The sequence below is a fragment of the Sus scrofa genome, chromosome 2 (genome assembly GCF_054392235.1).
Source record: "Sus scrofa isolate SSC_HxYL_T2T_F1_AM1 chromosome 2, Sscrofa_HxYL_maternal_Yorkshire_Landrace_v2.0, whole genome shotgun sequence".
In the NCBI taxonomy this organism is placed as follows: Eukaryota; Metazoa; Chordata; class Mammalia; order Artiodactyla; family Suidae; genus Sus; species Sus scrofa.
The window spans coordinates 153,198,020-153,209,535 of record NC_139384.1 but is presented as its reverse complement, the minus strand read 5'-3'; the positions used below and the strand labels follow the sequence as shown (position 1 = coordinate 153,209,535).

At 40.7% G+C, this 11,516-nt stretch overlaps 1 protein-coding gene across 1 annotated transcript; it reads right to left on the bottom strand.

The window, feature by feature from the left end:
* Positions 1 to 673: 673 nt before the first annotated feature.
* PCDHB1 (protocadherin beta 1) lies at positions 674 to 6,507 on the bottom strand. The gene has a single exon (XM_003124049.5). The coding sequence runs from the start codon at positions 5,581 to 5,583 to the stop codon at positions 3,127 to 3,129; it is 2,457 nt and encodes an 818-aa protein (XP_003124097.3). The 5' UTR covers positions 5,584 to 6,507; the 3' UTR covers positions 674 to 3,126.
* Between the last annotated feature and the right edge of the window lie 5,009 nt (positions 6,508 to 11,516).

Sequence of the window (11,516 nt, the reverse complement as noted above, 5' to 3'; positions counted from 1 at the left end):
ATTCATTTCTGCTGTGCCACAACAGGAACTCCGGTAATTTCTTAATTTTGATCACTATTCTATGGTTATGTGAAATGGTAACAGGAAGGGAAGCTAAGAGAAGAATATGTGATGACTCTGTACTACCTCTGCAGTTTTATAAGTCTAAAATTCTCTCAAAGTTTTTTAAAGGGTTTAAATTCTTTATAATTTAGAACTTTCTGTAGAAATGTAGAGCTATGTGTAAAACAAAAGTGGCTGAGCTCTTACGCCTTCTCATCACAAAAAAAGAGAAAGGAGTTAACTATCTGAAGGGATAGATGTTTTAACTACCTTGAGTTTAGTAATTATTCCACAATGTATATGTGTATCTAAACATCATGTTTTATACTTTAAACATATATAAACAAATATTTGCCATTTATTCCTCAATGAAGCTGGAAAAAAAAAGATAAAGCTTAGTTATCATAACCTTTTAGACAAGAGCACTGCAAGCCACTTGGGTTTTAACTTTGAATAAATAGAACAATTCTTATGTTATTTGACATTAGAGAGACAGCAAAGAATGGAAATAATTAGGATAATTACTAACTTGTCGATGGAAACGTACTTAATCTCAGCTGGTATATAGCGTTCTCTCCAAATACAAATGGCTCATATCATATTCATCCGATCAATGTAGAGATTTTCTTCGTTTTTTTTTTAAATTGGTGCTTTTATTTTTTAATAATGCAATGATTTTTATATTTAGAGTTATACAACCATCATCACAACATAATTTTAATTTTTAATCATCCGGTAAAATTGGAATTTTCTTGGTCTGAAAAAGTCTGAATAAAAATGAGTTTAGATTATAATTTAATCCAGTAGTGCCTAATCTCAAAATTAGTGGCAAAATTTTACTGCCTTCAGACAAGTGAGAAAAATAATGGCAAAATACATTTTGCATAAAATTTGGAGTTTTTTAAAGTATTATTCCTTTATGACATGTTATCATTCTTAAAATGTCATTTTCTTTATAAAATAATGCTATGGAATGTTAGGTTTTAGTTTAGTGTCCATATATGGAAAAATTAAATTGACAAATCTACATCCTCCGCTCATTTTATGTATATGTGTATGTGAACTTGACTACTGTTTGAAATCAAAGTCTTAAAAAGTGACAGATCTGGCATTCTGCTTGAGGCTCAGCAGGTTACAAACCCGACTAATATCTATGAGGATGCAGGTTCAATCCCTGGCCTTGCTCAGTGGGTTAAGGATCTGGCATTGCTGCAAGTTGCGGTGTGAGTCGAGGGCATGGTTCATGTCTGGTGTTGCTGTGGCGGTGGCAGCTCAGATTTGACCCCTAGCTTGGGAACTTCCATATGCTGCAGGGGTGCCCCCCCCCAAAAAAAAAGCCACTGATGGACATTTTCTTTCCTTATCATTGGTATTAGGCTAGGCTCCACTGATTATACTCACATCATTAAAATGTCATCAAATACACTTAATCAGTGACAATTATGTAATCAAATGCTGTTAACCTAGTGGCTTTTATAATTACTTACCCCTAAAAGTTAATTCTGTGTTCTTTCTTGTTTTCTCACTTTAAGCCTCTGATTTCTGCATGCCTTAACCAGTTCTAACCCTTATACACTGCAACACTATTTTTTTGTTTTGTGCATAAAAGAACTGTACTCCAAGTGAGCAAGATTATAACTCAATATATGGAAAATATTTAATATTGATAAGACAAGTCATTAACATTCTGCATTTGCTTCATCTATTCTCAAGATATTAAGGCAACTATTGAAGGCAGCCCATAGGTTACATCAGTTCTGCCCTAAGCATCTCCAACATTTAAAAAAATAATGTACAGTAAAATTTAGGGTATCCTGGCCACCAGATAGATAGCCAGGTGCTATTATTAGCTATTAGTCAGGCTTTTGAGAATATGGTTTATAGCAATAAATAAGATATGGCATGGTTGAGAATTACTTTAGGAGGTACTGCTCTACCCTTGGAATTCCAAGTACAAATACTGTGCCTCTCTCTCTGGACCATACCCTGGGGGGTCTGAATTTTTCATGTTTGTATAAAATAAGATACACAATTAAAGACTCATGAAAGTGAACTCTTTTAAATGTTGAAGGCGCAGTTAGTATTGATAGCACCCTTGAAATACATTGTTTTAATTTTGCTGTCTTTAATTTTAGAATGAGAGTGCTTAGAGTCACTTACAAAGGCAAAACAGTGATGATGAAAAAGAAACCTACTTTGTCCCTACTCCACTGCTTTTTTTGAATGATTTGCTAGGAACTCTCTTTTTCTCAGTTTCCATGTCATCATTAGCATAGTCAGAGGGGAAAATGGCCTAAGATCAAAGCTGATATTTCCTGAAAATCCTTAAGGCCACTTACTTGGTATTGATGGATTCTTTTTACTTTACTATCTTTCTGTTCCGTAGTTGTTCCATAGCACTTGTTACCTACAAGTCTATTTTTTCCCTCCCCCACCTTTCATTCCCCACATTCAAATAAACACTCTCTGATAAGGAATGAGAGAGATACTTGTATATGAAGAGACATTTAAGACTTGCCTAAGGCCTAAAACAACCATCTACATCTAACTTAATTTTAGAGAACATTCCTGAACTGAATCTCCTTACTTTATATCTGCCCATACATTTGAAAATACGTCAAACCCTTTTTTCATCTTTACCCTCGTCCCCCCAGCTGTCTATGAGGACTGCCATGTGGCAGGCATCTGCGTGATGATAAATGATGATTTGCAACAGACTGATGATGCAAAGAGGATTTATAGTCATGAAGGGACAATCCAGAAAAAAGTTTTTTTGGCTATGCCCACAGCCTATGAAAGTTCCCAGACCAGAGACCAAACCCAAGCCCCAGCAGTGACAATGCCAGATCCTTAACTACTAGGCCACCAAGGAATTCCCTAGAAATTTCTGAAGAACAACAAATTATATTTCTACTTCTCAAACCTAATTGTTTACTGATAAAATTAGGAGCTAGTTCTCTTCCCAATGCATGCATATCTTTCTGTTGGAAAATAATTTAAAGGAAAAATAAAAGGATATCTCTGTGAACCTAAGCATTCCCAGAGCCAGGAGTAATGAACTTCCACGGGAGACATGAATAATGGCTACATATAGTCATCAGATGCTCGGGCCTGCCCCTCTGGCCCCTGAGACCTATTCCTGTCGGAATCTGGTGGTAAACTGGAGCCAGCCTCTGTTTTTACCTCTCCAGTGCCATGGGGGAAAGGGAAGTTGGGCATAAAGCGCTTGAGAAACCGGAACTCACTAGCGCCCGTGCCAGTGGCTGAGCACATTTCATAGGGACAAGGCTGGGATAGGGACCCACTGGCTCCTCCTGGTACCAGGTTGTTAGGGAAATTACAGTCATCATAGAAATGCTCTTGGATTGTGAACTTTTCTCTGTATTTAATCTTCTGGCAGATGTGTATAATGAAGATCACCGCGACAGAGAGGAGAAAGAGAAAGGAAAGCACAGCCAGAGAAATGACCAAATATTTAGTGGATGGATTTACCCTTGTAGGATGTTTGAATGGATCCTGGAACTGCAGATAAGGCTCAGAAAAGCCATCTACCAGAAGGATGTTGAGTGAGGCAGTAGTAGAAAGAGCTGGTTGGCCATGATCCTGAACAAGAATGATCAGCTTCTGCATCCTGGGGTCTCTCTCAGATATCGGCCGCAATGTACGGATTTCCCCATTTTGTTGTTGAACAGAGAATAACCCAGCATCAGTGGCCTTAAGTAAATGATACGAAAGCCAAGAATTCTGACCCGAATCGCGATCCACAGCCACCACCTTGGTCACCAGGTAGCCTGCCTCTGCAGACCTGGGTACCAGGTCATTGCAAGGCAAGGTGCCATTCTGCAGAGGGTACAAGATCATTGGGCGGTTATCATTGTCATCCAAGACAACCACTCGGACACTAACTTGGCTACTCAGTGACACGAAGCCCCCATCTGTTGCCTTTACCACAAACTGAAAATCTTGAATGGCCTCATAATCCATGGTTCTCAGTGCATAGAGTTTCCCATTGTCTGAATTGATAGAGATATAAGCAAAGACTGATAGATCGCCACTTTTTGGAGGCAGCAGAGAATATGTGACTTGGGCATTCTCACCCAAATCTAGATCCTCAGCATGCACTTTGCCAATAAAGACTGCAGGGCTGTTGTTTTCTCGAACAGTCAAGATGTAGGAATCTTCCTGAAACACTGGGGGGTTGTCATTAATATCAGCTATTAGCACCTCTATAACAGTCTCCGAGGACAGAGTGGGTGGTCCAGTGTCCGTGGCAACAAGGGTGATATTATAGCCAGAGACGTCCTCTCGGTCCAAGCCTCTGTCAGTGACCAGTGAGTAGGAATTCCGGAATGTAGGTTTGACTGCAAAAGGAAGGTCTTCTTTGAGGAAGCAGGTGATTTTTCCTCCCACTCGAATGTCTCGGTCGCGGACAGAGAAAAGGGCCACTACAGTCTCTAGTGGAGAATCCTCAGGGAGAGGGCTGGACACAGAGGAGACTGTCACTTCAGGAGGATTGTCATTAACATCCACCACTTCCACCAGGACTTTGCTGTGGGCGGAGAGGCCGCCTCCATCAGTAGCTTGAATGTCAATGTCGTATGTTTCCGTGACTTCAAAATCTAGAGCCCCTCGTAATCGAACCTCTCCAGTGTCAGGGTCGATCTGAAATGTCTGGAGAATTACTTCTGGGTTTTGAGCTAAAGAGTAAGTTATTGCCTTGTTGGAGCCCTCATCTAGGTCGGTGGCCGTCACCGTGGCCACCAAAGAACCGTTGGCACTATTTTCCGGTACTTGAGCGCGGTACACCAGGCGAGAGAACTGGGGCACGTGATCATTGACATCCAGAACTTGCACGCGGATGTGGGCCGTGCCAGACTTGGGGGGGGACCCTCCGTCCACGGCTGTAATTGTCAGGTTGACCTCAGGCTGCACCTCTCTGTCCAGGGGTTTATCCAGCACGAGCTCCGCATACTTGGGCCCATGGCTGCGGAAGCGGGTGTGCAGGTGAAAATACTCATTGGCACTCAAGGTGTAATTTTGGAGACCGTTGAGGCCCACGTCCAGGTCCTGGGCGCTCTGCAGAGGAAACCGTGAACCCAAGGGGGTGCTCTCTGGAATCTTCAAAAGAGGCTCCTTGTTTAGGAAAATCGGGGCATTGTCGTTAATATCAAATACCCTGACCTCCACGCGGAAGGACTGCAGCGGCTCCACCAGGACTATTTCAAAGTGCAGTACGCAGGGGTCGGCTTTGCCACAAAGGGACTCCCGGTCTAGTTTCTCCTTCATGAACAGGTCTCCCGTCTTGCGGTGCAGCCGGAAATGCAGTTTGTTGCCTTCGGAAACGAGCCGCGCCCCGCGCGTCGCCAGCTTCCCTACCTCCAGCCCCAAGTCCTTAGCCACATTAGCCACAAACGAACCGCTCTCCATCTCCTCTGCCACCGAATAGCGGATGGTTGATGCACCCCCCACAGAAAAGCACAGAAAAAGGAGAAGAGGTCCCACTTGCCTGCTTTGCAAGAGTTTTCTCCGTGCAGCCGCCATCCGTCCTGAGAAGTGCACACTTTCTGCAGCAGCCGCCACCTGTTGCGGATACGCTTTCACTTTTCTGCCCACAGGTTCAGCAGCAGCTGCTCTCGGCTTTGTGAGCCTCTAACCGCAGCGCCGCCAAAGGCTAACCGAGCCAGGTGAGCTGTTTTGCACTTGGAAGAAATTTTGCATTGTGCAACTCAACTCCCCAGCCTAAGGAATGTATTAATAGATATGTTCTCATTCCAGAGAGTGAGGTAGAGGTTGAAAGTTGTTGCCAGAGCAACAGCAAACTCACCTTTCAATTCCCTTTCAGGAATAGAAGGAAAAAAAAAAAAAAAAAAAAAAAAGAGTCCTTGGGAATTGAGAAGCCAATGAGGATACTCGCTTAAGCTGAAGTCATCGTATCTGTGAGCCAGCTGGGGACGCTGTCGCAACACGCAAACAGCAAGGTGTAAGGTACCTGGCACACTCCGCCTGGAGACCAAGGGAGAGGCAAAAAGAGCTTGCACTGTTTTCTGAAGCCTGAGCCAAAAGGAGGGAGTGAGGGAGTGGGGGCTTGGAGGAAGTCATGGGTAGGAAAAGGAAAGGGGGCAGACAGACCTCATCATTCAGGAAACGGGGTCAAGTAGGTACACTGACAGGGGAACTGTCCAACTTGCCTCATAATTCATATAAATCCATTCTTTTTCCCAGAGCCTCAAATGCTTAGGAAGCAGCCGGCCTGTTACTTACAATCACATGGAGGTACTACTTATGAGTAGATTTCTGTATACTGGTACTATGTTAAGTCGTTGACAAATACTACTTGCAACAAATATAAATTATACATTATTATTTCATTTTTACAGATAAAATTGTGAAAGGTTATGTTATGCCTCCCCTGGTCCTCTACCTAGTAACTATTTTTGTCTGACTACAACGTCATGCTCGTAATTAGTATACAACTCTGCTTCCCAAATTTACATAGTAAATAAATGAAGTGAAAATAAATCTTGGGCTTTAGATTTTAAAGGAAATGAAAGAGACTACTTACGTATATTGAAAATGGCCCGATAGAAATTTTGCCAGATATTTCTCAAGAGATTCTGTTACAATTCAAGATCCAGTCTTCCCCCTTTTTATAAACAGATGAAAAACCCAAGGCCCAGATGATGAAAGCACTTGCCCAGTCCTTACAGTCCTAGCAATATAAGAACTAGAACAATCTGGCACTCTGTCTCATGCTCATTATCAAGAGCATTTGGTGGGGTCCCATTTGTATTTAAAAAAACCTATATTAAAGTATACAGAATGTAAAAAAAAAAAACCATAATACTTAGTCTAGGTAATCTTCATAATCTAGTCTCTTTCCTTTGATATTTAGCATAATTTGAAATCGATGTTGGGTTCTGCTCTAGCTCATTCATTTCCATTGCTGTATAGAATTCCAGTCTGGTCAATGCCCTTTGACCACCAAGTATCAGGAACACACCTGAAGGTGAACAAAGTTGTATTATCTGATTATTGCAGTAAGGGAAACTGTACACCATGCAGAATCCTGGAACATGTCAATAAGAGGGTGTTAGAAAGGACTTGCAGCAGTGAGTCTTTTGCAAGGTGATTTGGGAGGGGCCTAAAGTAGGACTTTGCTCTGGATTGGATGCTGTCAGAACAGTTAATTTTATGATTGGATATAGTAGTAATTTTTATGCAGAGGTGAAAATGAGAGGACGCTAGAGATGTGATTGGTAATTCATATTGCCCAGAATGGAGAGGTATTTGGTCATTTTTGGGGATTGAAGAAATGGACCTTTATATTCAGACCTGATTAGGGCATCCTCTTGTTTTTCTCTTAATGCAGCACCATCACAGAGGGGCCCTTGTCTAATGTTTCTGTAAGCCTGTTTTTGTTCAGCATAAGAACAGCATATCCTAGCTCTGAATATCAGGCTAGCTCCTAGCTGTCATGGACTGCCTTTCAATGTTAACATAGCAAAATTCATTTACTCATTATATTTTTCTATTGTTCATGGAAGGATGTCATTTTATATGTCACTTTGTACACAAGTGTACATTTAAGGGAGGGGGCATACACCTTGAAGGGGCACTGGTATCACAGGGTGTGTTCTTTTCAGCTTTACCTGATACTGCCCAACTGCAAAGAAGTTACAATCTCACCAGCAGGGTACCTTCCAGTTGTTCCCATTCTTAAACAATCATTACTAGTCATCTTAAATTTTAACCATATTTGTTATCTCATTGTGGGCTTAATTTGCATTTTTTCAATTATTAATTATTGATGAGGTAGGGCAGTATTTGATACATTTTTAGTCATTTGGATAAACTTTGGGTGGGGAGGGGGTTCAGTTTTCTTGCCAACTTTTGACGTTGGATTGCCTTTTTCCTATTGATATGTTGTAGTTCTTCATATATTCTAAATATGAGTCCTTAAAGTCCTGAGTATCTTATACAGAGTTTTTGTCTAAGAAGGAGATATTTCTCCCAGTGATTGACCCATTTAGCAGAAGATTGTGGCATCCTAGGAATTTAATTGAGATAGAGTTGATTTATAACATTATATAAGTTGAAGGTATACAACATGATTCAATATTTGTATATATTGCTAAATGCGCACCACAGTAAGTCTAGTTAACATCCATGACCACATATAGTTAAATTTTTTTCATGTAATGAGAACTTTCAAGATCTGTTCTTAGCATTGTATTGTATATTTGAAAATTGCTATTAAGTCTTAATGCAATCAGTTTCTAATGCATTCAGAACCCATACATTTAAAAATACATTCCTATGACTTGAAATACAAGAAATGCTGCTTTTCAGTTGGATTCCTCTGAAACTTAATTTGTTTGGTTCCCAAGGTACATATTAATAATCTGCTTGATGGGATAAGATTCCAAAATATTTTTTCCCCTGAAAACTTTGGACCCTTTCGACACGGTGGTATTTTTTTGTGCCATGGCCATAGTATGCAGAATTCCCAGGCCAGGATCCTTAACCTGCGAGGCCATCAGGTAACTCCTAGTGGGTTTTTTAATGTAAGTTTTATTCTTTGCAAAGAAGGTAGAACTAGGACCCACAGAATAAATCTACAACCTATTAGGCTATAATGTTAGGGTCTTTACTCGAAAATCTAATTATTGGGAAGAGGGGAAAACCACAGCAAGGAAAATATCATGAAAAATTTGGAGAATAAAAAATGCATTCCAAAACTGTATTTAAGTACGAACTTAAGATTTTTTGAAAAAAGCCTTCAGAAGAGTTACACAAGTACTTACAATTACCCATTACTTGCCCACTGACTTGGTTTGTTCAAATTTTAGACTTCCCTTCTCCTTAGACGCCCCTGAACTTTAATTCACCCCCAAACTGCAGTAAGTTCTAAAATACAGAACATCACCCACTGAATGGTTCCTTCTGAGAACTGGCCCACCACAGCTTGACTGTGTGAGTTGCTTTGGCCAATGGATAGTAGAAGAGTAGATTGGATTGTGCCCCCCACAAAGCTGTGTTTAAGTCTTAACCCCTGGTATCTGTGAATGTGACCTTATTTGAGAAGAGTGTCTTTTCAGATATGGTCAAGTTAAGATACGTTTCTATGGAATTTGTGAACCCTGAGTCATGACTGGCATCCTTATAAAGACTTGGAGATGCGCAGACACACACAGGGAAGAAGACACACAGAGGGAAGAAGGCCATATCACGTCAGAGACTGGACTGAGGCTATTACAAGCCAAGGATTGCTAGCAGCCACCAAAAGCTAGGAACTGGCAGGTAAGCATCCTCCCCCAGAGCATTCAGAGTGAGCACGGCCCTGATTTCAGACTTTTAGTCTCCGGAATAAGGAGAGAATACATTTCTGGGTTTTTTTTTTTTTAAGCCACCTAGTTGGTGGTGATTTGTTACAGCAGCCCAAGGAAACTGATGCACGGAGTAAAGCAAGTTGTGGCTTGAAATGTGCTACAGTAATTGGGTTTGCCCTATTGCTTTCTAAGAACATTTTCTGGATAGGCCACCAATTGAAGGATGAGGATGGAACAGCACTGGACACAACCTGTATACTGAAGCCAAGCACAGCTGAACTCAGCCTAAATCTGCTGACCTCCAGAGGCATGAGTAAGAATTAGCATTTTCAACTACCAAGTTTTGTGCTGTATTGTGTGACAGTAGGTGACAGGTATAGTATGTAAGCATTTAATTTTGTCATGAATGAGTTGCATATCATCCCTATCTTAATGGGTACCTCCTTCTAACAGGGACATTCTCCCGCGTAACCTCAAATACAATTTTCACACTCAGAAAATTTAATGTGAATACTCTTACCTAATATTATATTCAACATTCTAATTTCCTCAGTTAAAATAGTGTCTTTTTTCATTGTTGTCTTTTGTCCTTTTTTTAGGGCTGCACCCATGGCATATGGAGGTTCCCAGGCTAGGGGTCCAATCGGAGCTGTAGCTGCCAGCCTACACCACAGGCACACCAACACCAGATCTGAGCCACGTCTGCGACATACACCATCGCTCACGGCAACACCAGATCCTTAACCCACTGAGTGAGGCCAGGGATTGAACCCACAAACTCATCGTTCCTAGTCAGATTTTTTTCCACTGCGCCATGATGGGAACTCCCAATAATGTCTTTTGTCTGTGTCACTGTTTTTTTTTTTAAATCCAAGATATAATCAAGGTTTGCACATTGCACTCACTTGTCATGTTCTCTCTAGTTTCCTTTAAACTAGAACAGTTTAAACAAAGTATTTATTTATTTATTTATTTTGGTCTTTTTAGGGCTGCACCTGCAGCATATGGAGGTTCCCAGGCTAGGGGTTGAATGGGAGCTGTAGCCGCTGGCCTACACACAGCCACACACCAGATCCAAGCTGTACCTGTGACCTACACCACAGCTCACGGTAATGCCAGATCCTGAACCAACTGAGGACAGGGATCAAACCAGTATCCTCATGGATGCTAGTCAGTTTCATTTCCACTGAGCCACTAGGGAACTCCATAGTGCCATTTTTTAAAGAGTTGTTTTGCAAAAATAAACAGGGCCTAAATTTAAAAGTTTTGCACAACAAAGAAAACCATTACCAAAAAACAAAAAGACATCTTCTAGAATGGAAGAAAATCTTTGCAAATGAAGCCAACTGACAAGGGATTAATCTCCAAAATATATAAACAACTCATGCAGCTCAATATCAAAACAAAACAACCAAATCAAAAGAGGTAAGAAGATCTAAATAGGAATTTCTCCAAAGAAGATAAACAGATGAGCGCAAAGTGCATGAAATGATGCTCAACATCACTAATTATTAGAGAAATGCAAATCAAAACTACAGTGAGGTACCACCTCACAATAGTCAGAATGGTCATTAAAATCTACAAATAACAAATGCTGGAGACATTGTGGAGAAAAGGGAACCTTCCTACACTGGTGGTGCAAATATAAATAGGTGCAAGTGCTATAGGGAACAGTATGAAGGTTCCTTAAAAAACTAAAAATAGAACTACCCTATGATCCAGCAATCCTACTCCTAGGCATATATCCAGAAAAAATCGTAATTCAGAAAGATATGTACACCATGGTGTTTATAATAGCCAAGACATGGAAGCAACTTAAATGTCTACCAGCAGAGGAATGGATAAAGATGTGGTACATATATACAATGGAATATTACTCAGCCATAAAAAATGAAATAATGTCACTTGTGGCAACATGGATGGATCTAGAGATTATCACACTAAGTGAAGTAAGTCAAAGACAAACATCATGATATCACTTTTACATAGCATCTCGTAAAAAGATACAAAAGAACTTATTTATAAAACAACAAACTCATAGATTTTATGGGGTTTTTTGTTTTGTCTTTTGTCCTTTTTTGGGGCCACATCTGTCGCATATGGAGGTTCCCAAGCTAGGGGTCGAATCGGAGCTGTAGCTGCCAA

Bases quoted from the DNA above. Each gene is read 5' to 3' on its own strand.
- PCDHB1 (XM_003124049.5), bottom strand. From the start codon at position 5,583: ATGGCGGCTGCACGGAGAAAACTCTTGCAAAGCAGGCAAGTGGGACCT.